The following is a 23,438-nucleotide window of genomic DNA, read 5'->3' on the forward strand; positions in this document are numbered from 1 at the left end:
GGCTGAGACTATTCCTCACTAACCGGCTTTGGTTATTCGTTCTTCAGCTAGAAGCTACTCAATTCATACGGATCAAGAGGCCTGGGCGAGTTCACCGGTACTTACCACGAGATCCTTAGCCAGTCTTTTTTGCACCAGCCTAGTGAGAGGTTTAAGCATGGGTAAGCATCCTCACTCTGAACATCATTCAACAACCTGAAACCTTTTCTATGGCATCAGCATTGATTGGGGTGGCCTTCTGGTTGAGTGCCACTGGCGTCTCCCTGAACGACTACTTCCAGAAGAACATCTTCGCTTCTCTGAACATCAAAGAGCTAAGCATATTTCCAACCCCTGAGCTGCTCCTTAGGCTATGCTTTATGAACAAGTGCGCCTCAGACGATAAGGTCCCGCTCAATAAATACGGCCACCTCAATCGCAGTCAATTCTTGGCGCATACGCCTGGGGAGAAGAAAGTAATCTTTAATTATGGTGGCCATGGCTTGTTCAGTCGCCCCACTGAGTATGTGTAAATCATTTCTATGCTTCTAAACGACGGCACGCATGCTAAGGCAGGGAACAAGATCCTGGAGAAAGAGACGGTCGATGAAGTTTCACGAATCAGATCCCACAGTTCCCGGGTTTCTGGCGCCAAGTACGTCTGCTTCCTCCCTAGACACCCTCTTTCTCACTTTTCTCGATTCACACCGTATTGCAAGAGGCAATCTGACTTTTTGGTCCATCTAGATAATTGACCCATCGCGCGTCGACCTGACGAACCCCTGCCCCGACTTCTACCAAGAGCCAAAAAAAAATCCGCCGCAAGGCTGGGGCTAACCTTCTTCATTCACTTGCAGGACAGTCACACGCACTCCAAGGGTACGGCCTGGGGGCCAGGTCTACCAAAAGCGTTCTGGTGGTATGATCGCCAACGTGGTATCGAAGGCATGATTGCGACTCAGATCTTGCCATGGCTTGATGCGAAAGTCTTGGATCTGTAGGGAGGGCTGGAGACATCCATCAATGCGGTTCTTAAGTGAGAAGAGAAGTATGAAGGGGTTTATAGAGAAAATAAGATGGCTCTGTGGGCGAAAGAGGGAAGGCGATTGTAACGCGGAAAAGCCCGTATAGAATAAGAGTCAACAGTGAAGGTTATTTCCAGCACATTATCCAGGTCCTTCCTAATGTCTTCTTTCTCATGGCATTGGTAGAACTTCCATGCTACTATAACGAAATTGTAGTGTATTGTCAAGTTGTTAGTCTCTTAAACCACTCGACCTACAGTCAACGTATGCTGTTAATATGCAGTCAATAGCTTGAACTTTCTATATTGAACGAAAAAGATCCAGAATGGTCAATAACATGGCTGGAAAGGAGTACAGGTCGGTCGTATATGGCGGAATTATTAACGGCGGCAATCCGGCAAATACGGATGGAGCAGGCCCACGGTAATCCTTCTAGAATCCTTTAGTTCGATCTAGTGGAGACGGCGGCTGTCCTAACTACAAAAGGTCGCCCATGAAAAAAAAAGAGAAAATGGCGGAAATTTAAGGAAGCAGGGTTGATAATATCATTACTGTAATCCCTAGAGAAGACTATGGATGGAAAATTGCATAGGGGAAGGTATAATAACCTATAATTAGCTATTATCTGCCCCTGGGTGGATTATTACTGGAGAATTCTATTATTGTTGTTATTATCAGGGACTGAGCAGGGGTTTAGGGGCGTTTTGAAGAATTGGGCCGAATGCACGTGCTGGCATCGACATTGATAGCTGTATATACCTGTTGTACAGAGCATAGGACGAATACGAATAGTGAATAAGAGAAGATCAAATACTATAGATAGAATCATGTGTGCTTATCGACAATCATCAGTGAGATCTGAGACAAAATGACGACAGAAATGTTCTCAGCAATTGGGAAGAGTATGGAGTACAAAGCACTGATATTCTCTGATATCATATCATTTAAGCAAAGATCAGAGAAACCGCAATAGGACAATTGATTTCGTATACCCTTAGAATGTTGGCCGTAGACGGAAGGAGAAAAGAATGTGGCGTTGACATTGTGGTCATGAACGGCAACCGGCAGTTAATCAAGCACACAAAATAACGGATTGAATGTCCCTAGTACGGAGTACATACTACTACAGAGTACAGACAGGTACGCTATGTATGGTAGTAGTAGTACCACTGGATAGTCGCCACTGGGCGGTCTGGGACCGGAACCAGCACCTTCTTCCAGGGGGTTTTTTATAGATAGACAGAAATTGATGCTCGCTGTTCTTTTCTTAGTATTGCTTAATAGCTCACTACCACTTGTCAGTAAGTATCCAATGCTAAAGAAATCGTGGTCTGTCAAGTCCATCCAAATATAATTTTACCATTTAACTTCCATCGTCAACTTCATTCTTTTTCAAATAACCAAATTAAAAGAAGAAATACATTTTAATACAGTGAGTGAGAGGGTGGTGGTTGCTCTCCCTCGCTTTGGGGTCCTGGCAAATTATCTCTCCCCCATCTGGCCCATTCCATCTTCTTTCTCTCTTCTCTCCCTCCCCTCCCTTCCCTCTCTCCATCTCTCTTCCTCTTCCTCTTCATTTTAATATTTCTTTCTTTCTCTTTTTTTCTTCTACCCGCTTCCTATCTTCCTTCTTTAATACCCCTTCCTTTTCTCACTACTCCTTCTGTACTGGTATCTCTGGTACAGCTGTCCTTGGTTCTCCCGATCGTGGTTCACTCTTTTTTTTTTTTTTTTGGCCTCTGGCCAACCATCGACCAGTTCTTCAATCCCCTTTCTGTCTCCATCCTAATCTCCCTCTTCGTGTTCTGTCCACGCTAGTCCGAGATTCCCTACACCGGTTCAACCTGCCAATGACGCGCCGTCGCTGCATATAAACACGAGGAAATTCATTCGGTGATTGAGTGTCCATCATGGCGAATTTGTACGTTTCTATTTCCTTTTGGTTAAAGGGAGGGGGAATAATAAATAATGAAGACTTGTTACTAACTTCTTGTAGTGTCAATTCAACATGGCGCTCCTTCTGGCATACCATGACCTCCTATGACCGCCATGCGTCCCATGACTCTCCCTATCGCACCGGCAGACACGTTCCCCTCAGTCAAAGCCGCGATGATCCTCTTACCTCCGTTGCAACAAGCGCCATCGATTCTCGTGCAGATCTAACAAATCCTTACGACGATGATCCCAAGGCGTCAAATCCTAATGGCTGGGCGGGTTCTCCCACCGGCGTTGGTTCCCCTACTCGCCCCTACTCCCCCGGAATGAGATCTTTCTCGTCGAATAAACGGATGTCGCAGGAGCAAGGTGCTGATGGCGCCGGGAATATCCAAATGCAAAGCTTTCAGGACGGTGCCCCGCCGCCTCCCCCAGTTGCCCACTCCTGGAAGAAGATTGAGCGCTGGTTGGAAAACAATTACGAAGAACTGTTTGATAATCTATGTGAAGGTTGCACTCAGAATGATATCAATGAGCTGGAGCACGAACTGGATTGCACTCTGCCGCTCGAATTTCGGGAGTCATTGATGAGCCATGATGGTCAGGAGCGTCCAGGATTACCCACAGGTGTCATCTTCAGTTGCATGTTGTTGGACTGCGAAGAGATTGTGCAGGAGTGGAAGAACTGGAGGGTCGTGAACGAGGAATTTCTCGTCAACTCACCAATGGGCGCAAGTGTCCTTCCTCCCAAAGTGACTGCAAGCTCCTCGTCCTCCGCACCGCCGCCCGCTCAGCATGGTAACAATCCGTTATGGCGCCAGGAGCTCCTCGAACGACAGGATTCGCAACCCGCGGGTGCCGTTCAAAAGGCCTACGCCCATCCCGCCTGGATTCCCGTAGCCCGTGATTGGGGCGGCAACCACATCGCCATCGATCTGGCACCGGGTCCCTCCGGCAAATGGGGCCAGATCATCATCTTCGGTCGTGACTACGACTGCAAATACGTGATTTCCCGATCGTGGGCTTCATTCCTCGCCACGCTGGCCGATGACTTCTGCAGCGGCAAAGTTATTGTCGACGAAGAAACCAACGAACTCAAACTGAAGGAATTCAAATCTCAGAATGTCGAGCCTCCGTACTTGGAAATCCTCCGCTGGAGAACCGACCAGAAGTACGGCCGGAGACCTCCCCGCCGCAAGGGTCCCAACGGCCTCGGCCTGAACACCGGCAGCAAACCGGGCAAAGAGTCACCGTATGGAGGTTCGACCCCGAATGAAGAACGTGGACGATCGCCTCATCGGTTCTCTGGACGTGGGTCGGCCCAGAGCCCCAAAACTCAATTCGGAATGTCCAGCCCTCTCGCTCGTGTGACAGAGGAAGCCCCGAGCCCCATCAATCCCACAGCGGAGGACGGACTACCCGAATCGTCCAGCAAGGAGAATGAGAAGGAGTCTCAGAATGAGGATCTACTGGATGTGGCCACTCCACAGGTTAGCGGCAAGGAAAACGAAAAGGTGCTTGAGAAGGAGGATGAACAGAAATCCGAGCAGACAGCAAAGCACGAATCGAAACCGTCATCCCCTGCCGCTCTGGACTCAGAAGTCTTGGGTGAAATGAAGAATGTGGCCATCTAGGTTGGTTTCTTTGCGACAATTCACATTGACCTGTTCGTATAATAATGAATTTCCTTTTTTTTTTTTTTTTTTTCTCCCCCCTTTCTACTTCAAATTGATGGATTGTGCGTAAAGATTGTTCTGTTTTCCTGTTCCTCCTGTATAAAATTCCAGGCTTCATTTTTCGTTATCCCGGTGATACTGTTAGCTGTGAGCATCTTTTCTCTATTGTCTTTTTCTCGTTTTGAGGACGACTTTTTTTTTTTTCTTTGAATTCGTCTACATTGTCAGTGTAACCTTACTTGATGATCATGCAGTATTAGTCTTGATATCAATTTGTCTTCTGTTGTTGTTGTTTTTTTCAATTCGATAAGACTAGCGTCTTTTCTTCATGAAATTAGAAATGGAAGTGCTCCAGTGTCATAATATACAACAATGGTGGTTTGCATGCATGCTTGCACAATATCCAACAATAATCCATTATATACATCTTAATCCCAGTCGTCATCATCGTCATTCCGATTTAATCGTCCTCCGCTTCGAATAGCCCGTCGAGGGCCACGTCCAGCGTCCTCATCCGAGCCAGCAGAATCATAGTCATCGTCATCATCATCACCCTGCTTGATCTTGGCCTGCACAAGAATCCCCTTCCAAAGCAACCTCTTCTCCAGAGTAGCAATACTAAATCCATCCTTTCCATCACGTCCCCCAGACCCCAACCCTTCAAACCCAAGAACCCTTTCAACACCAAGCCCATCCTTGAACCCAATCACACAAGGCAACACCTTGATCTTCAATTTCTCCACGATGAACGGCGTATGTCGCACATCCACCCGCGCAAACTTGGCTTCATAATGCCTCATCGCCAACGTCCGAATATGTTCGTCCATCACCCCGCACCGCGCAAAATCCGGATGCGCAAAATGCACCACACATTTGTGCGTATTCGTCGTGAAGCCCAACACAGACTGGTCGCTTGTTAGGGTTGGGTAGAAGGTGTCGGTTATGATTGTGCCGGCACCACCACCGGCAGCAGGGTAGGACGCGAAAGAGGAAGGATCATGGGCAGGGCCATTTTTGGCAGAGGCGTATTCGGCGTTAAGTTGTTCGATGCGGTTTGCACGGTAGGTGGAGTCGTCTTCGTTTTCGAGGGCTGCGAAGAGGGCTTCGTCGTCGAGGTCGTCGGGGTCTGAGGTGGTGGTGGGTTCGTGTTTGGAGGTCATTTCGTTCTGGTTCTGTTGGTGAATATTTCTGTTTCTCTGTCGTCGTCTGCGTCTGCGTCTGCGTCTGTGACTGTCACTGTCACTGTCACTGCCACTGCCACTGTAACTGTGACGGGGTCTGTTTCTGTCTATTTGTTCGAGTCCGTGTCAGGAAGTTCGTTGCTGGTCGTGAGGGTGCAGTGAGAGAAATGCGAGAAGATTGATTGATTTTCGCTTCGATTAGATCAGGGTAGATAGAAATAAAAGAATTCGGCATTCAAGTTAATTGACGGTATAACAAGTGTGAGTGAGATGTTGTTAGGTTGAAATAGTCGTATACTGGGTGAAAATTACCACTGAAAAGATTCTCGAACAACTCACACCCAGAGTAGAACGAAATGGAGAAAAGAGATTATCCTGATTATCCTGATTATCCTGATTATCCTTTCTCATCTAGAAATAGAAGCAATTGTAGCAATATTCTCTATTCCTCACTCTCTTTTGTATAGATTTAAATCTCTCTAATCTCCTGTCAGGGTGAATCCCGCTAAGTAAGCACGACCAATCAACATCCCAAATCCCCCAAGTCCGTTTCTTGTCTATTTTCTTACTTTTCCTCTTCTTTCAGTCACCTCTCACGCACGTTTGTATTCTTCTTCTTGTTCTCCTTCTCTTCTTCTTCCCTCGTCTTGCCTAACAGGAAGAGACTGTCGCTCGTTTAGTCGACTCTCTCGCTGCCCCTCGTCGCATCCATCCCTTTCCCTCACCTGGGATTGTTTGACGGCCTGCGCTGTCAAGTGTCAACTTGCCTAGGTCGCCTTCATTTATTTATTTATTTATTTATTTTTTTTTTTTTGACCGACGACCGGCTTCTTAAGGTTACCAACAACCGGATTGTTTACACCTTTTCCGTTCTGAAAAGCCCCGTTTTCCTCCGCACACCGTCACAATGGCTGAAGACAAGAAGTCCGATAACTATACGATCGAGATGGACAAGCTGGATCAGGGAAACAGTCGCACCTTTGAGGCACCTCCCCCGCCTCAGCCGCGAGCTGCTCCAGCGAACAACCCGATCCTGCCGGTGCTGGCTTACTGCGGATCTTCGATTTTGATGACTGTCATGAATAAATATGTCTTGTCCGGCACCAACTTCAACCTCAATTTCTTCTTGCTTTGTGTGCAGGTATGTGTAAAAGGCATAATGGAGTGGTGTGCTCTTTCTATTTGGATGTGTACGGTTAACTCGCTATCTAGTCCATTGTATGTATTTCTGCGATTCAGGGGTGTAAGACCGCTGGTCTTATTAACTACCGTGATTTCAACAGTGACGAGGCGAGGAAGTGTATGTATTCCTCATTGAAATGTGAGCGCAAGTACAGTGTCTGACAGGTGTCATGTTATAGGGTTCCCGATTACTCTGCTTCTGATCGGTATGATCTACACCGGTACCAAGGCTCTTCAGTTCCTCTCGATTCCCGTCTACACCATCTTCAAGAACTTGACTATCATTCTTATCGCGTACGGAGAGGTGCTGTGGTTTGGTGGCTCCGTTACTGGCTTGACGCTTTTCTCTTTTGGCCTGATGGTGTTTAGTTCGGTTATCGCCGCGTGGGCCGACATCAGATATGCTCTTGAGAGCAGCGGAGACGCTACTGGCAAGATCTCTACTTTGAACGCTGGATACATCTGGATGTTGATCAACTGTCTTTGCACGTCTTCCTACGTCCTTGGAATGCGCAAGCGCATCAAGTTGACCAACTTCAAGGACTTTGACAGTATGCTCCCCGGTTTCTCCTTGATCCTTTCCACACATGTCTAACATGTCTACAGCTATGTTCTACAACAACTTCCTGTCGATACCCGTCCTGGTCGTTCTCTCTGTCTTCACCGAAGACTGGTCGTCCGCCAACGTTGAGCGCAACTTCCCCCCTGCCCAGCGCAACAACATCATCTTCGCCATGATCCTCTCTGGTGCCTCAACCGTATTTATCTCCTATACCTCCGCCTGGTGTGTCCGTGTGACCTCATCCACCACCTACTCAATGGTGGGAGCGCTGAACAAGCTTCCCATTGCGATTTCTGGATTGATTTTCTTCGACGCCCCCGTGACGTTCCCCAGTGTGTCGGCTATCTTTGTAGGCTTCGTCAGTGGTATCGTCTATGCCGTTGCCAAGATCAAGCAGAACGCTAAGCCCAAGACTGGTGCTCTACCAACTTCGAATCCGGTCAGTGCTAGCAGCCAGAGCATGAGAGATTCGTTGCGGTCATAGATCCGCATCCTAGCGGGCATTATGTCATGGTGGCATGGTTGTTTTTCTTGTTGCGACGTCTGGCAATTAACTGAATTGATGTACTGGGTTTGATTCTGGTGATTCGCGTTGGTGGCTTCTCTTATACAGCGCATATTATTATTACTTCATTCTGGCAGCGCAGAGGCGCTCCGTTGTTGCAAGTGTTATTCTTTTTTTAGTAATATTGTTACTTTCTTATCCTTTTCTTTTTATTTCGATACGATTCAGGTGTGTCTGTTATTTACTGGCTTTGAAGCGATGCTTGAAAATAGACTCGTCGACGTTGGATTAAAAAAAAATAGTTTCATTTCTTTGGTTTGTCTGTTTTCTGTATATAATTTATTTTTCTTTTAATAGGTTATAGAATATGTTGCTATACGGTGTTATTGATTTCAATGATGTATCCGTAGATCCAGAATCTATATCTCGGAACTTATATTTGACCGGAAAATCTTTCGGTAGGTTAGCTTAATCTTGGTAAGATCTCAATGTCAACTTCAATTCTCAATATGTAACACATATCTCAATTGGCATAACAATAACACTTTCATATTTAAAAAATGCCCAAGGCAAAAAAGGCCCGAATTGCAGCCGCGCAAGGTGGTGATGTCAAAAGAAAAGCCAACGACATCAACAAAAAGAAGATGAACACATTTCCCCGACTGTCGACGACCAATAACAACAATAATGACACCAAGAAAAACAAAACCAATAATGGCAAACAACAAAGAAACCAGCGACCAATTGTTCCGTTTGGGAGGAATGATCGGGTTTTGTTAATTGGCGAAGGTGATTTTTCTTCCATCGTGCTTTTATACGGCTATATAAAATAAATACACATTTACTGATAAAATGACAGGCGACTTCTCCTTTGCCCGTTCACTGGTCGTCCAGCATCGGTGCCGGAATGTGCTTGCGACATGCTATGATTCCAAGGATGACCTGTACGGGAAGTACCCCCAGGTAGAAGGGACTATCCAAGAAATGCAGAATGCATTCCTGAAGAAAGATAAGAAGCGCAAGACAGATGGAGACGAGGCAGATGACCACGATGGTCAACCAGGGCCACCAGGCGAGAATGATGAAAATGACGAGGAAGACGACAAGCAAAAAGACATAGAAAAAGCACAGGCCACAAACAAAAACAAGACAAACCTCAAAGTCCTCTTCTCAGTCGATGCCCGGAAACTTGGCCACGCCTCTGCTGGAGGAGGGAAAGACGTCCGGATAGGTTTCCCACGACCACACCAACTCAAACGTCCTGCGTGGTTGGAGGCTCGTCATGCTGCCAATAACGCCAATAAAAAGCATAACTCTGGTGGGCAAGGGAAAGGTGAAGGGGGACCGTGGGATATAATCTGCTTCAACTTCCCGCATGTGGGTGGGCTGTCAACGGATGTGAACAGGCAGGTGCGGTTTAATCAGGAATTGCTTGTTGCGTTTTTCAAGGCCTGTGTACCGCTTTTGTCGAGGCCGATTGATAGCAATGGTGCGGTTGATAATGAATTTGAAGATGAGGATTATTGGGAGGAGTCGAGTGATGACTCTGATGAGGATGGTGAGAACGGTAATGGAAGAGAAAAGAACAAACCCCGGACAGAATCAGGACAAATATTGGTTAGTCTATTCGAAGGAGAGCCGTATACTCTATGGAACATTAAGGATCTTGCTCGACACGCTGGGCTAAAGGTAATTACCAGCTTCAAATTTCCCTGGGCTTCCTACCAGGGTTACTCGCATGCGCGGACTCTAGGACACATTGAAGGGAAACATGGTGGACGAGGTGGGTGGAAAGGCGAGGATAGGGATGCCAGGATGTATGTCTTTGAGCTTAAAGACGATCACGCAACGGCTCAGCTCAAGGCAGATGCCAGTGCAAAGAAGAAAAGGCCAAGGAACGAATCGGACAGCGATGATAGTGATTAGATCATGTACTAATAGTTAAAACTCCCATTTGATACAATAATCAGTTATCCTTTATCCTGGATTATGGAATGCCATATTACATGATGTACACTCTCTTCATGTCGCCCTCCTCGAAAACTTCGCCGGTGGTTGGGTCTTTGATGGTCCCTGCTTCGATACAACCAACGTTCTTGTTCATATTCAACAAACGTTCTTGGCCGTAAACCCTGCCATTCGGCAAGACAATTGGATCGCTTTCGATGTAGCTCTTTGTGTGATGTGCATAGGGCATGTTCCGTGCCAGCTCATTCAACTCGGTTGAACAGATCGGACAAACAGAAGTTGTGGTAGACAGTGAATTAGACCTCGACGAAGTGTACTCCGAGTGGCAGGAGGGCGTCTTCAGCGCCGACAACCCAGCAGATAGCGCAATATGTAATAGAGGACGTGATGGCAGCGATAGAAGTTCATGATGGGTACGGACAAAGAGTTCCGCAAGATGAGTCCATCGAACCGAAGAGTACATCGCCTGCGACATGATTAGCCTGGTTACTTTCTATTGCAAGGGGCCCAATGCATACTCTGTAAGGCTCGGCCTTAGTATCGCGGGGGAATGCAAGAAGTCCTGCAGCATGGCTGATTTCGGTCGACTGAGTCTCCATATACGGTGTAAGGTATTTCTTTGCATGCAGCATAGCCTCGATCAGCTTCTTTTTATCACCAATCCGTATCATTTCGATGTATTGCTGCAATCGCAGTTCAAATTCCAAGTTATACTGCAAGGCATCAGTCGTCCCGGACCCGGATCGAATTGGAAGACATACCGAGCTCAGAATAACATACCTGACTCTTCTTTAGACCTGCCTTATTCTCCCCGCACCATTGCAATGCCTCCTTGGTCTCTCCGTGACGTAGACTATCCGCGATCCGCTGACACTGCACGAAAACATTTATATCCACGAGATCCTCAATACCCTTCTCCTGCGCCAATTGCTTCGCACTCTCCGAATACCCAGACCGGAGCATATGATCCACCATCAGCCTGTCCAACCTAGTCCTAGACCACTCATCATATTTAACATCCACCAGACTGGGGATCTGGTGCAAACTCTCCAGATATTGTATGCGCTTCTTCGACTGATCCTGTACCTTCCTCTCTTCTCCCTGTAGATTCTCCATCTTCCGCTTCAGCCCTTGCATGCGGGATAACATCGCATCAAGCGCGGCAAGTGTCTGGTCCGGCGTGTGAGACCCCGATAACGAATTATTGGCGGCATCTTTGAGTGCTGGGAGGACATTTTCCTTTTCGCGCTCGACAACCCGTTGGACGGACTTGAAGTTTCGACGGGCGAGTTCGTGGGGTAAACGGAGGAGCGGTTGGTCCTATTTTAGTATAAAATGTTAGCTGGTGAGGCACGATTTGCTGAATGATGCAGGCAGATAATACCAAGAGAAGATGGTTCTCCGCATTGAGTTTCGTTGACGTGAGCTCCGCGGCCATGGCGGATTGTCCTTTGCGGTGGTTTCTGTAATTCTTATTCCTTTTCTTCTTCAATTATGACTTGCCTCTGAGCTTTGGTAAAATTCAATAGACAGGAAACTGGAGTGAAGCTGAATGGCGTGGTGTCAGTTGATTGCTACTTGAGGTGGCATGAGATCCGCGCGGAGATCAAGTGACCCCGTGACGCCACAGGACTAAGCTTACGGCGATTCATTCCTGTTTGAAAATGAAATCCAAGTAAACGACAATAAACAAGAGTAATTTTGACCCAGAACTACATAATCCTAGAAAGCAGCAACAGACTTGAGATACAGTAAAATCAGACAGAACCCCTTTTCAACCCAAGACTCCAATGAACGACAGAAAAGACAAGAAACAATATGTTACAGGAAATATGCCCAGATGAAGCCGCAACAGGAGAATGCATGGAACAACAGCATTTTCTGAAAGAGCGGCACTATACCATTAGAGCCGGGCAACGGACTTCCCTGAAGACGTTTAGTCGCTGTCACTATCCTCCTGCTGCTTGGACTTTCTCCGCTCTTTCTTCTCCTTCTTCTCCTTCTTCTTGCGCTTGCGCTCCGCTCGCTCCTCTGGAGTTTCTCCATCGTGTCTCTTGCGCTTCTTCTCATCATCCTTGTCGTCATCGACTTCCATCTTGTTTGGGGAAGATGGCTCTTCCGCTGGCTCGTCCTTCGGCGCAGGTTCAGCGGCGGACTGGTCGGAAGCTTTAGGTTGGGCAGAAGAATCATCCTCAGCCACGTTATAATCCTTGTAGTCGCTCTTCCACTGGGCGGGGGTGGCCTCGTTGGTTCGGCCATATTTCTGTAAGGTGATCAGTATTGTAGAACAACATTTATATCCTTAAGAACTGCATCTGGCAACTTACGTCCAACTTGCCCGAGGACTTAAGTTTCTTCTTCTCCAAAGCCACAGGACCCAGACCCCATCTGCGGGGGTAGAGGTCACGCTCCATGATACAGCGCTTGACCTTGGCAACAACACCGTGGTCGCAGGTGGACAACTCGACGGTCGACATCTGGGAAATACCAATGGCAATAGCCTCACCCTTGGTGGTCATAAGGACAACCTCCTCGTGAGCATCAATTCCAGCCTCTAAAGAAGTGGTCAGTAACTGAGAAAAGAGGAATGCATGTGATTACGAGCTTACCGAAACGGAGGAGACCAGGAATCATGAGCTTTGCACCGTAGCAAACGGCGTTAACAGCGCTGTCTTTGACGACAATACGCTTGTAGGTCGTGAGAAGACTCTCAAGGGGGCTGATGACCTTGCGCAGATACGATTCGTCGCGCTGGTTGTCATATAGCCACTGCGCATCCATGACATCGTGCAAAGTGACCATGCCCTTGTTCTCATCCATAGCTCCACTGCGCACACGACGGAGCTCCTGCATGTGCGCGCCGACGCCGAGAAGAAGACCGAGGTGAACACACAAAGTACGGATGTAAGTTCCCGCCTCGCAGCTGACCCAGAAAACACCAAGGTGTCTGTCATTGTCGAACTCGAAAAGCTTGCTCTCGTGGATGGTTCTGATACGAAGCTGGCGCTTGACAGCCGAGATAAGAGGCGGCCGCTGGAAGAGAGCACCGGTCAGGGTCTCCAAAGCGCGTCTGAACTGGGCCTCCCCACCGGGGATTTTGTCGTGGAGACGGATAACGCATACGTATTCCTTTCCGGCGCCTTGTTGCGACTTGACCAAACGAGTCGCACGGTCAACACAAACAATCAAGCATCCAGTGACCTTCGGGTCAAGGGTACCACTGTGACCGGTCTTGTCGGCCCTTAAAAAACACAAGAGTTTCAGCAAATTGACCTGAAATTGAAATTTTATAGGAGCGTTACCTCAAGATCCTCTTCATCCATGCGACAACCTCATGACTGGATGGGTTGGAAGGCTTGTCCAGGTTAATCACACCAGAATTGATATAGGACTTCAAGTCACGCTTGAGAGGCGAGCAACCGGCGGGAATCGGCGTAAAGTGGCCCGTTCTGACAAGAACTATTGCGAGAAAAAGTTTTCTAATCAGCTACACTGCACCTTGAAACACACAAAAAAGAGCATGAGGTAGAAAAAAGAACAAGAGAATTTCATTGACATACGCTTATCGTAGTTCTTGAGCAGAAGAGGCCAGTCTGCCGTGTTGATGCTGCTGGAGCTGGCCTCCGGCTTAATGGTGTAGTCCACCTCTTCCTTAGCCACTGTGTTTGCCATTTTGGCCAAGAGAAGACACAGTTTGACTGGCTAGAGAAATGTAAGGTAGCCAGGTAGTTGCGCGCGTTGAAGAAAGGACCACTGAGTGGAAGAAAAAAAACTGCACCTGCTGGACCGACGCTAGCGAGAGAAAAGAAGGTTGGCAAATTTTCCATCCAGTTGAAGTGCGGCGAGTGCTTCAGTAACCCGAAACGGTTTAGCGCATGGCTCCACTGCTAGTAGAATCACATGACCGGATACCACCAAAAAGGCGGAATCTCGAATTATTATTATAAGTACAAAGTACAGTATGTATTACTAGTTCAAGAGTTCAATAGGAGCGTTTCAAGCTAACTGCTGCAGTACTCGATACTTAGGGCCTCAAACCCAGCGACTGATAATGATCACACCATCACAATTCGGTCTTGTTCAGAAATGTCTCCAGCCCTTTAACCACCGCCCAATCTCCTTCCTGTTCCCCTTCTACTCCACGAGTTTTGAGAGGACCAACCTCTCGACTCTTCAGACGCCTGGGATGCCGGGATTTGTCCTGTTGATCGGTAGGTTGTTCCATAGGATCGATACGTTTCACGCGATGTTTGGATGAAAAACCTTCTGATGAAGTCTGGGGTCGTAATATAGTTCTTGCCGCCGCCAAATGCCGGGTAGATACGTGTAAGGAATTCGTACATGTGGGCAGCGACAATTCCCATACTTTCTAATAGCGCAGCACGCCAACCAAAACGGACCATCGTAATCACAAGCATGGCCCAAGGGAGAAATTCCACACGTATCTGAAAGAAATAGAAAGTGGTTTTCATTCCCTTGTTATGATGGGCATAAGTGTAAACAAACGCCAGGATCAATGCTATTATGCATCGTTAGCATTAGAGACGGCGTCTTATACTTTGGGTGCTGCAGCGAGAGCTCACCGGAGGTAAAGATTCCACCTTCCAAGTAGCAGCCTGCGGTGAGCTTCAGCTTGTCAGCATGGGAATCAATTTATAGCTACTTCAATAACGAGTCCGGGAAATGAATGAATCCATGCTAAAGAGGAAATAAGGAGAGGCATATATATAGGATTGTAATGAAGAAATGTAGGGCACCATAACCACCAACGTGAACTTATTTTATCACGCTGGCTATCTCAAAGGTATTCCCACCATTCCTACACCGCATACAGCCCGAAAAGTTTGCGAATGAATGGGTGTACGAGATGCAGGGGTGATCTTCCTCGGTTCCAGGAACCGCTTCAGCTAGTTTTCGGCTGGGCGGGCAGATAATCCGAGGTTTTGAAAAAAAAAAAAAAAAAAAAGACGATATCTCGTCCGAGATACAAGGGAATAGAAGTATTGGCCAAATCCTATGCAATTATGCATTTGGATCGAAAGAGCTGTAACTTACCAAAATGACAGTAGCTACGAAGAACACATAGGTGAAGAAATCACCAGGGCCGTTGAGCCGCGGCGAGTTTGTCTCCAAGGCACTGCCATAGGTAAACACTACCATTAGGTTAGCATGGCAGTAAGCCTGGGCTATCACGAAGCCGTACTGAAGTAAAGATCAAATAAGAAGTCAAGTTGGGGACCCGTCAGTAGAAACGATGACCCTAGCCGCCATACTTCCGGCGGGAACTTGAAGACAAGACTTGTCAAAAACGGAACATAATAAGCATTGTGTAGGCCACCATAGACTAAAATGGACTGGGCAAAAGTAAGTGCAGTTAGGGTCCTATTGTTAAAGTTAGTATAAAGATTGACCATCGGACGGTGATAGGCAAAATAGGGGGGGAAGGTTCGTACCTAGTGACAGGAGGAGCAGACCAAAACTGGTCCATTGTTAATAGATAGTAAGTGGTTTGATTTAAATCAGATTAGATATTTGAGGACTCTGCAGCTGCGCATCACACTGTAAGTCCTTGGTTCGGTCGGTGTTTTTTTTTTTTTTTTTGTGATAGGAAAAGAGAAGAGGAAATGAAAGCTCATGAGCGAAATAAAAACGTGTGCTCGCTAGCTTCTCTTCGCTTAAAGTTTTTCCGCTTCCGCCCCATTGGCAGTATAATGCCGCCTTGCCCAAAGTAGTAATAATTCGACAGTCGTAGATGTAGGATATGTACTGTTCAAAAGACTACGTATCATCTACCTCACGGATTAACTTTGAGAACCGCATTTCGTTCTCATAAGCCTTCAATAATATCCACATTTATACAGCTTCTGTTTGCACGGAGCCTCGCACGGCAAGGCCTCCTTCAGGACCTTCAATCCACACATCCCATGCATCAGTCCTTCTGCCAGTCTTCGGCTTACCGCAGACTGTCAGCTCCTCATCAACATAAAGTGGAGCCAAGTTTCTATATTCAATGTCCTTTATGAAATGCCGAGATTGTAGATGCCCTTGCATTGCTGTAAGCAGCAACGTCAGAGTTAATGGACCATGTACAAGAAGGTTCCGGTAACCTTCCGTGTGTTGGGTATAAATTTTGTCGAGATGAATCAGATGGGCATTGAATGTGAGAGCTGAAAACCGAAAGAGCAAGGACTTGTTTGGTCTTATCCCATAGCGGAACTGTGCATCTGAGGGAGCTTTGGGTGGGAGTAGTGTCAGTATCATTCAATTTACTATAAGAATCGAAGAAATGCGCACGTTTGATGATCCTGTTATTTTCCCCAAAATTTTTTTTGTCATTTTCGAGCTGTTCCTGGGTCTTCTCACGCATAAAGATCAAATTCCGAGTCTCAATGACCGATGCCTGTCCATTTTCTTCTTCGTTCTCTGTCCATATCCTCCTCCTTATATCGTGCTCCTCCTCATCCCGTTCTTTCAGGACGCCCACCCGCCTTTCAATGCTGACCACAATTTTCTCCTCTCCTTTTAGGCCGTTGACTGTCACGTCGCGAATCGTTTCTAGACATACAGCCCTACTGCCATCTAGAAGCGGGCCGCTCAGAATTGGAAACCTTACTTTTCCGCCTGCCCATAGGCGCCTGTTGAATGGGTCCCCGGGGCTATGTAAGACATCAGTACCATCAGATAGTAACTGGGACAGTGTAACTTGAGGAGGAAAATAGACCAAGTGGTGGCCTGGTGCCATATGAAGCGGGGTCTTTATTGAGGGAAGAGTCCTGCTCTCTAGCACAAACGGTTGTTGTTTTGGGAAGAGATCAGTTAATGTCGCATTCAGTAAGTGAGACGGTTGAGGATGTAGGTAGTCATAGAATAAAGGAAGCTTCCGTGTTGTCAAAACCTGATTTAAGCGTCCAGAGAGTGAGGAGCATGAGCGCGATAAGGCAGCTGAAACTCCTTGTCTCAAGCGCAAGCATTGCAATAGCTTCCTTTTCATTAGCAAGAAATTGGCCTAGCCAAGCAGCGCATTAGAATGAAAATAATTGAAGATAACAAATGACTCCGCCGGTTTTGCGGAGTCTCGGTTCTCCGTAGTTTGACTTGTTTGTCCGAGGTCGGGCAGCTGAATAGGATTTCGCTATGTTCTCTTGCAGTGAAATCACAAAATAAACAGAGCAACAAGAAGCTAGTGCTAGGGAAAGTTTTCTCTGGAAGATCAAATTTGGCTGTGCGAGCATTGAATCCCGATGGAGCCCTCCAAGGTCTCATTTCTGGGCCCAAAAGCGTCCTTCTCCCACCAGGTATATATGGATCAAGCATCCCCATCGGCCTACGAAGAATACACGAACACTAATCATTATGAGCTATTTTCACAGGCAGCTGTAGAGGCGTTTGGAGGTTCGGCGCAATTAACACCATGCTTGTCGTTTGCAGACGCCTTCTCGGCAGTCCAGCAAGGACAGTCGGACTACGCAATAATCCCTGTTGAAAACTCGAGCAACGGATCCGTCATGCAGACACTCGATCTTCTAGCAGACCGGAATGAAATTTACGCCGATGTCGAAGTATGCGCGGAACATTACCTGACAGTCCATCACTGCTTCATGGTTCGAAAGAACACATCACCAGCATATAGCTCGATAACCAAGCTATACACACATCCGCAGGCCTGGGGGCAATGCGAAACTTTCCTCAGCAAAAACTTCAAGGGGGTGGAGAGACAAGATGTCTCTTCAACCTCAAAATCCGCTGAAATTGTTTCGAAGGAGACCACAGAATGCAGTGGCGCCATCGCCAGCCGCTTTGCGGCGGAGTACCACGGCGTGGATGTTCTGGCAGAGAACATCGAGGATAAAGCCGATAATACAACACGATTCTTGATATTAAGGAATGTGCATTCGAAGCGCTCAGCTCGATTGACTTTTCAGGACGCGAGTCCGTCTAAACCTTCATCGACTGCTTTGAAGACTCTGGTTTTGTTCACAGTCGACCATAATTCACCTGGGGCGTTGGCAGACGCCTTGTCGGTTTTCAAAGATCATGGACTGAATTTAACAAGCATAAACACGCGCCCGAGCCAAAAGCGAGCTTGGCAATATGTGTTTTTTGTGGAGTGTGCTAGAGTTCCTACGCCACAGAACCAAAAAGCTGTCGCTCGAGTTTTACAAAGCCTGCCGCAGGTGACCGAGAGTTGCAAACACTTGGGAACTTGGAAAGATAGACTCTGATCTATTTGTTCAGATTACTGTTGTGTATATATACATAAAAGAGTTACTATTTTTGGAAGAGTTCGAAAGCAGCAAATACTGCTGAACAACCAAATACCACTTTGCAACCAACAAGTCTCTGAACTATAACAAGTGTTTACAAAGTGCTACAGGAATTGCAAGCAAAACTACTTCAAGCAAACCATAGAGGTTGCAGTGGCATTGACCTATACTGTAGAAAGCACGATCGTACACTGAACCCAAACTGCGGCAAAAGAGTGTATAGAAAAAAATATTGAACGGCAGAAGCAATTCCAGGACAAACAACAATCTCAACTTGTTTCGCTCAGTTTCATAAGCTCGACAATTTTTCTGGCAGGGACTGTGGACTATATGCAACGAATTGAACAATCCATCGCATAAACACGTCGTGTTAACCTTAGGTTTCCACAGTAACTGTGCTACGGAGCTTGGATGGCCCTATCATCATGTGTTAGTTCACAATATGGACTATAACCAGCAATTAAGAAACACACCTCTGAGCAGCTTCGCAGAGCTTGGACCAGGCTTCGTCACGGTATCTACCTTGGAAGCCATGGGATCTCCATGAGAGCCGCCTTCATAATTCACGGGGCGAGCCGTCAAAAGATCCATTTCTGGAACTTCTGGCCTTTCATCCTCGCTCACTGCGAGGTCGCTAAACCGTCAATCTAAACTCGATTATACGGATTAGCAAACATATAGACCTTAGCAATTCCCATAACTGAAGACATACCGTCATAGAACTCATCCTCGTCGTCATAGTCGGCAAGTTGTTCAAAGTTGACCTTGTATCGCAGAAGGCCACCGATACCACCGAATCCCTTGACGAATTGGTTGCCTTCACTGGACCGGTCGGAAACGAATTCCAGAGTAGCACCGAAGTCTTTGTAGGCCTCGGCAAGCCACTCAAGGAACGGGCCTGAGTCGGCGACCTCCATCTCTTGGCCAGTTTCCTTGTCCAAAAACAGTTCCCGTTGGTTTTCCTCTTGATACCTGTTGGTGTAAACGGTGACTTCAGAGCCGCTCGCGTCCTTCAGAACCCATCGGTTCAAATCCAGGTTCTCATAAACGATAAGGATTTCCACGGCACCAAGCTCCAGGGCTTTGAGAGTATCATCGATACCATAGCAAATCTTTCCGGTATCTTGACTGATTTCTTCGAAATATTTGCCAATGAGTTTCTTTTCTTGAACGAACTTGACGTTGCTCAGAGTCTCAGAAGAAAGTTCGATAGCTTGGTTGAAGCCGTTTTCACCTCCGTAAGAGACGTCGACAACCTTGATAACCTTGGACTGCAAACGCCCATCGAACAGATCGGACTGGTTCAGGTCATTCTTGAAATCGGCGGAACCGGCCAAGATCAAGCCTGCCACGTTGATCTTATTGTCGGTGATGAAGTTCTGAACTGCCAATTCGGCAATTTTTCGCACGTAGTTGTGACGCTTTTCCTCACGGAGACGAGCGAAACGGAGCGCAGACTGACCACCACGGCCGTGCTTCTTGGGCAGATCGACGCTCAACTTCTGGAGAACTTCTCTGGTGTTTCCACTGAGGGTGCCGAAAAGAGAACCGTTTCCGTCCATGACGATGAAACCGAATTTCTGGTCTGACTCGAGTAGCTCACTCAGAGCTTCGGTGTGGAATTTGTTGTCACAAAGATAAAGCGAAGTGTTGATGGGCTTGAACGGTTCAAAGTCAATATTAATCTTACGTTCCTTTCCTTCGGATGTAATAATTTCTCCACAGTACACGACCAAGCCATTCGGAGGGACCTTGTTGTAAAGCTTGAGACGCTGCTGCGTGGACGTAATGGCCGAAAGCACGGAAAGACGGTTCACACGGGATTTGATGTTGGACGCAGTGCCCTATCGTTTCACTGTTAGCCATTCAGCTCTTACCAAAAGAAAGCAATACAGGTAAGAGACGTACAAACTCTTCCGCCAACATCTTCGCCGCCCGGGACACTTGGTCCTTAGGAGCTATAACGAAATCATTAGTAACGAGACATGCCACTTTCGAGGGCCATGGAAAGCATACGGATAATCAGCGAAATCATCGAGGTTCCATTTCCTCTGGCGGCTTCAAGACGCTTGATGAGCTTCTTGACCTTCCAGATTTCAATGTTCTTCTCCGCGTCGTTCGGAGCCTGAGCCGAGCTCATGTTGGGTGAGGCGACCAAGGATATACACGACCGAGTTGAAATCTGACTGGGGTACTGGACGAGATTGTTAGATATAGAACACAGACAAGCAGACAAAAAAAAATTGAAGCACAAAAGAAGTGAGTCAAGTGGTATACACATACCCTGGGACTGGTCGGTTTTGCCGTCAGACGCTCCAGCGGGGTGTTTGGAGCAAATTTCACCGTGGGGTGGCAGTGATGCTAAAAAAGAAAGATTGAAGGTCGCCTCCCGTGATGACATAAGCGTGTATATTTTGCGTATCATACAATACCTGTAATTAGGCTTTGATTATAGGGGTACCAGCCTACATACTCTACTTCTCTGGTATGACTAATAAAAAAGGGCTTTGAAAAGGTAGTAATGATTCATTTTCCGAGTCATTTATTGTCATTTGCATTGTGGGCCTAACTTGTCGAATGTCCATGTATTACAAGTGCATGCCGATATGGGAATTATGTAGTTATACAGAGTACAAATAAATACCTCTGGGTATAAAGAAGTACTTGTGGTCCAAGCAACAGCGACCAATTAATACACATATCAATTCATAGGCTCTGGACACTGAGAGCTCTCTATGATTCACTTACAATTGTAGTCTGGAGCATTGTGTGGTGATCTAATGGATGTTACCGTTCCTGAAGAAAAAAAAAAAAGCTTATCAATACTAATTGGGGAACCTCATCACTTCTTCCTTTCGACATCGTAGCAGTTCATCGTGCTCTTTCTCCCTTTATTTTATTTCCCCTTCTTTTCTCCTTATTTCATTTTCTGCACATTTATTTTACGGACGTATTGTGCTGTTTCATATTGGTAGCCGGCATCGTGATACGAATACCGGTTCTAGATACTATGCAGGACCCTTTAACTACAATTGTTACTGAACAGCAGGCCACAGAGTCGTTAGGTTCGAACTCATTGCTTGAATCGGATAGTTATAGTCGCTCCCGGTCATCCTTGTCTGAGAATGATGGTCCCCACAGGTAATGCTTCTAGACTGGCAGTTGAAGAAATCCAACGCTAACTAGGCCCAGTTCATTCTCTGTTCGTTTCAGGCAGGCAGGTGGTGTAAATAGCATCGATAATTTTGCAAGATCATGGCAAAGAGCAGCATATTTTCCTGAAGTCCTTCCACGGCAGCACTCGTCCACGACAACCGGGTCAGATGATGAATGGGCTACTATACAGAGTGAAGAGGCTGAATCACAAGGTTCCCAGCGATTTAGTCAATATGCTCCTACGCACCCGCTACTTGATTCTGATGTGGAAGAGGGAGATGGCGACTTGGCTCGTCCTAGCTTGGGGAGGATAATTCCAGACATTGGAATTACCGGTTCTTCTGTGGATAGAAGCTTTGGAACCTCATATGGGACCATTTCTTCGCGAGTCAGTGATGCGACTCGGAGACATGCCTTTCAGTTTCACAGGGAACAACATGCACAGCCAGCTACATCTGATGATAATGAGCGGGACCAGCTATTAGTCAAGCAAGTACAACATGAAAACGGGACCAGGGGGGATTTTGTCGTCGGCCAATCGACTATACCACAAACAATTTTCAATTCGGTGAATGTCTTGATAGGTGTCGGCTTGTTGAGTCTGCCTCTGGCAATGAAGCAAGCTGGGTGGCTCCTGGGACTATTGTTCCTCACCTTTGCTGCAGTGACTACATCATATACTGCTAAAATCCTCGCCAAATGTCTAGATGTGGACCGAACTCTCGTCACGTACGCTGATTTGGCATACATTAGTTTCGGACATCGTGCACGGTTGGTGACTAGTCTTTTGTTCTGCTTGGAACTCATAGGGGCTTGTGTTGCCTTGATAGTACTTTTTGCGGACAGCCTTCATGTCCTACTACCGGAGCTTAGCATTCTTCAATGGAAGATCATATGCGGATTCATGCTTCTTCCGCTCAATTTTGTGTCTTTGCGGCTTCTTAGCGTGACGAGTATACTGGGCATACTGTCTTGCACATCAAGTATGTTTCAACTTCCTCGATTGGGGTTTGTGATGGGTTAACATCTATGAAGTCGTGATCATGATCTTAATCGATGGTTTGATCAAACCGGACGCTCCCGGCTCCCTTCATCAACCTGCCAGGACGACCTTGTTGCCTGATAATTGGGCTACTGTTCCTCTAAGTTTTGGTTTGATCATGTGTAAGTTACTCCCAACCCCACTCCATGTCCATTATCCCTCCACTTCTAGGAACTTCTTTGTTTACTGACAACTATCAAGCACCTTGGGGTGGGCATGGAGTCTTTCCTAATATATACAGGGATATGATACACCCCCGGAAGTATGATAAAAGCCTCTGGGTAACCTACATATTTACGGTAAGACGAGAGAACAAGAATTTAAGTTGTCTTATCGTATTAACTCATTAGTACTCCCTTGATTGTACAATGGCAGTTGTGGGCTGGATGATGTATGGGGGTGCAATCTTAGATGAGGTCACGGCCAATGTACTCATGACAGATCAATATCCACGAGCTGTCTCCCTTTGCATCATATCATTCATTGCAATCATTCCAATCACCAAAGTGCCCTTGAAGTGAGTCACCCTTCTGGCTAGGCTCATTGCAAAAGATGACTAACAACGTATAGCTGCCGGCCTCTGGTTGCAACCGTCGAGGTGCTATGCGGGCTCGGGCTACGCCCCGGTATGAATTCAAATGACCAGAAGGGGCTGCGAGGAATTTTCCGCCGGTCTTCAACGGGTATAATCCGTATACTCATTGTGATCGTTATTGTGCTCATGGCGATCGTCTTTCCATCCTTTGATCGGATAATGGCACTTATGGGATCCGCTTTGTGTTTCACAATATGCATCATATTGCCCCTTGCATTCTACCTGAAGATCTTTGGGAAAGAGATCAGTCCCAGTGAACGGACTTTGGACTGGATCCTTCTGATCATATCCTCGATTGTAGCCACCGTCGGCACTGTTTGGGCATTTTTACCGCAAGATTTAATCACTGCGAAATAAACCATCGTCGT

The 23,438-nt window shown here is 46.8% G+C and overlaps 11 protein-coding genes across 11 annotated transcripts; 5 read left to right on the top strand and 6 right to left on the bottom strand.

Moving 5' to 3' along the window:
- Positions 1-2,914: 2,914 nt before the first annotated feature.
- Positions 2,915-4,573, top strand: EURHEDRAFT_511733 (SMI1/KNR4 family protein; the record flags this gene model as incomplete). Its single annotated transcript, XM_040785996.1, has 2 exons — positions 2,915-2,925; positions 3,001-4,573. The coding sequence occupies 2 exons, from the start codon at positions 2,915-2,917 to the stop codon at positions 4,571-4,573; spliced, it is 1,584 nt and encodes a 527-aa protein (XP_040643198.1).
- A 292-nt stretch (positions 4,574-4,865) lies between these two features.
- On the bottom strand, positions 4,866-6,247 carry EURHEDRAFT_407479 (thioredoxin domain-containing protein). Its single transcript, XM_040780559.1, has one exon. It carries the CDS (start codon positions 5,773-5,775, stop codon positions 5,044-5,046), a length of 732 nt encoding a protein of 243 aa, XP_040643199.1. The 5' UTR covers positions 5,776-6,247; the 3' UTR covers positions 4,866-5,043.
- Positions 6,248-6,372: 125 nt separating this feature from the next.
- On the top strand, positions 6,373-8,429 carry gmtA (GDP-mannose transporter). The gene is made up of 4 exons (XM_040780560.1): positions 6,373-6,937; positions 7,009-7,096; positions 7,158-7,529; positions 7,585-8,429. The coding sequence occupies exons 1-4, from the start codon at positions 6,704-6,706 to the stop codon at positions 8,022-8,024; spliced, it is 1,134 nt and encodes a 377-aa protein (XP_040643200.1). The 5' UTR covers positions 6,373-6,703; the 3' UTR covers positions 8,025-8,429.
- Positions 8,430-8,605: 176 nt separating this feature from the next.
- On the top strand, positions 8,606-9,971 carry EURHEDRAFT_445651 (25S rRNA (uracil2634-N3)-methyltransferase; the record flags this gene model as incomplete). The annotated part of the gene is made up of 3 exons (XM_040783543.1): positions 8,606-8,834; positions 8,905-9,099; positions 9,172-9,971. 3 exons carry the CDS (start codon positions 8,606-8,608, stop codon positions 9,969-9,971), a joined length of 1,224 nt encoding a protein of 407 aa, XP_040643201.1.
- A 76-nt stretch (positions 9,972-10,047) lies between these two features.
- Positions 10,048-11,451, bottom strand: EURHEDRAFT_444849 (FYV10 family protein; the record flags this gene model as incomplete). The annotated part of the gene is made up of 4 exons (XM_040783491.1): positions 10,048-10,479; positions 10,532-10,726; positions 10,794-11,333; positions 11,398-11,451. 4 exons carry the CDS (start codon positions 11,449-11,451, stop codon positions 10,048-10,050), a joined length of 1,221 nt encoding a protein of 406 aa, XP_040643202.1.
- Positions 11,452-11,684: 233 nt separating this feature from the next.
- cbf5 (pseudouridine synthase CBF5) lies at positions 11,685-13,811 on the bottom strand. Its single transcript, XM_040780561.1, has 5 exons — positions 13,574-13,811; positions 13,316-13,472; positions 12,623-13,254; positions 12,341-12,567; positions 11,685-12,276 (listed from the first exon to the last, which is right to left on the bottom strand). Exons 1-5 carry the CDS (start codon positions 13,683-13,685, stop codon positions 11,950-11,952), a joined length of 1,455 nt encoding a protein of 484 aa, XP_040643203.1. The 5' UTR covers positions 13,686-13,811; the 3' UTR covers positions 11,685-11,949.
- Positions 13,812-14,119: 308 nt separating this feature from the next.
- Positions 14,120-15,501, bottom strand: EURHEDRAFT_443579 (centromere/microtubule-binding protein Cbf5; the record flags this gene model as incomplete). The annotated part of the gene is made up of 5 exons (XM_040783483.1): positions 14,120-14,532; positions 14,597-14,639; positions 15,069-15,166; positions 15,217-15,395; positions 15,467-15,501. Coding segments are annotated over 5 exons (768 nt in total), but the record flags the coding sequence as incomplete, so codon positions are not given.
- Positions 15,502-15,666: 165 nt separating this feature from the next.
- On the bottom strand, positions 15,667-17,194 carry EURHEDRAFT_468863 (uncharacterized protein). Its single transcript, XM_040785270.1, has 2 exons — positions 16,308-17,194; positions 15,667-16,246 (listed from the first exon to the last, which is right to left on the bottom strand). The coding sequence occupies exons 1-2, from the start codon at positions 17,002-17,004 to the stop codon at positions 15,867-15,869; spliced, it is 1,077 nt and encodes a 358-aa protein (XP_040643205.1). The 5' UTR covers positions 17,005-17,194; the 3' UTR covers positions 15,667-15,866.
- Positions 17,111-18,695, top strand: EURHEDRAFT_468865 (prephenate dehydratase PHA2). Its single transcript, XM_040785271.1, has 2 exons — positions 17,111-17,308; positions 17,384-18,695. Exons 1-2 carry the CDS (start codon positions 17,255-17,257, stop codon positions 18,233-18,235), a joined length of 906 nt encoding a protein of 301 aa, XP_040643206.1. The 5' UTR covers positions 17,111-17,254; the 3' UTR covers positions 18,236-18,695.
- On the bottom strand, positions 18,650-20,615 carry EURHEDRAFT_468867 (translation termination factor eRF1). Its single transcript, XM_040785272.1, has 5 exons — positions 20,561-20,615; positions 20,294-20,471; positions 20,186-20,235; positions 18,990-20,121; positions 18,650-18,900 (listed from the first exon to the last, which is right to left on the bottom strand). Exons 2-5 carry the CDS (start codon positions 20,415-20,417, stop codon positions 18,725-18,727), a joined length of 1,482 nt encoding a protein of 493 aa, XP_040643207.1. The 5' UTR covers positions 20,418-20,471; positions 20,561-20,615; the 3' UTR covers positions 18,650-18,724.
- A 500-nt stretch (positions 20,616-21,115) lies between these two features.
- EURHEDRAFT_527498 (putative transporter) lies at positions 21,116-23,427 on the top strand (the record flags this gene model as incomplete). The annotated part of the gene is made up of 6 exons (XM_040787022.1): positions 21,116-21,418; positions 21,470-22,416; positions 22,469-22,597; positions 22,677-22,774; positions 22,826-22,992; positions 23,046-23,427. The coding sequence occupies exons 1-6, from the start codon at positions 21,288-21,290 to the stop codon at positions 23,425-23,427; spliced, it is 1,854 nt and encodes a 617-aa protein (XP_040643208.1). The 5' UTR covers positions 21,116-21,287.
- Positions 23,428-23,438: the final 11 nt, after the last annotated feature.

This window comes from Aspergillus ruber, assembly GCF_000600275.1.
Source record: "Aspergillus ruber CBS 135680 unplaced genomic scaffold scaffold00001, whole genome shotgun sequence".
Lineage (NCBI taxonomy): Eukaryota > Fungi > Ascomycota > Eurotiomycetes > Eurotiales > Aspergillaceae > Aspergillus > Aspergillus ruber.

Bases quoted from the DNA above. Each gene is read 5' to 3' on its own strand.
- EURHEDRAFT_407479 (XM_040780559.1), bottom strand. From the start codon at position 5,775: ATGACCTCCAAACACGAACCCACCACCACCTCAGACCCCGACGACCTC.
- gmtA (XM_040780560.1), top strand. From the start codon at position 6,704: ATGGCTGAAGACAAGAAGTCCGATAACTATACGATCGAGATGGACAAG. The intron at 6,938-7,008 runs GTATGTGTAAAA...CTCGCTATCTAG, and splicing joins TCTTCTTGCTTTGTGTGCAG to TCCATTGTATGTATTTCTGC. The intron at 7,097-7,157 runs GTATGTATTCCT...GTCATGTTATAG, and splicing joins CAGTGACGAGGCGAGGAAGT to GGTTCCCGATTACTCTGCTT.
- cbf5 (XM_040780561.1), bottom strand. From the start codon at position 13,685: ATGGCAAACACAGTGGCTAAGGAAGAGGTGGACTACACCATTAAGCCG. The intron at 13,473-13,573 runs GTATGTCAATGA...TTCTCGCAATAG, and splicing joins GCTCAAGAACTACGATAAGC to TTCTTGTCAGAACGGGCCAC. The intron at 13,255-13,315 runs GTAACGCTCCTA...GTGTTTTTTAAG, and splicing joins TGGATGAAGAGGATCTTGAG to GGCCGACAAGACCGGTCACA.
- EURHEDRAFT_468863 (XM_040785270.1), bottom strand. From the start codon at position 17,004: ATGAAAAGGAAGCTATTGCAATGCTTGCGCTTGAGACAAGGAGTTTCA. The intron at 16,247-16,307 runs GTGCGCATTTCT...TCCCACCCAAAG, and splicing joins AAATAACAGGATCATCAAAC to CTCCCTCAGATGCACAGTTC.
- EURHEDRAFT_468865 (XM_040785271.1), top strand. From the start codon at position 17,255: ATGGAGCCCTCCAAGGTCTCATTTCTGGGCCCAAAAGCGTCCTTCTCC. The intron at 17,309-17,383 runs GTATATATGGAT...CTATTTTCACAG, and splicing joins AAGCGTCCTTCTCCCACCAG to GCAGCTGTAGAGGCGTTTGG.
- EURHEDRAFT_468867 (XM_040785272.1), bottom strand. From the start codon at position 20,417: ATGAGCTCGGCTCAGGCTCCGAACGACGCGGAGAAGAACATTGAAATC. The intron at 20,236-20,293 runs GTATGCTTTCCA...ATTTCGTTATAG, and splicing joins GATGATTTCGCTGATTATCC to CTCCTAAGGACCAAGTGTCC. The intron at 18,901-18,989 runs GTATGTCTTCAG...GCGACCTCGCAG, and splicing joins CGAGGATGAGTTCTATGACG to TGAGCGAGGATGAAAGGCCA.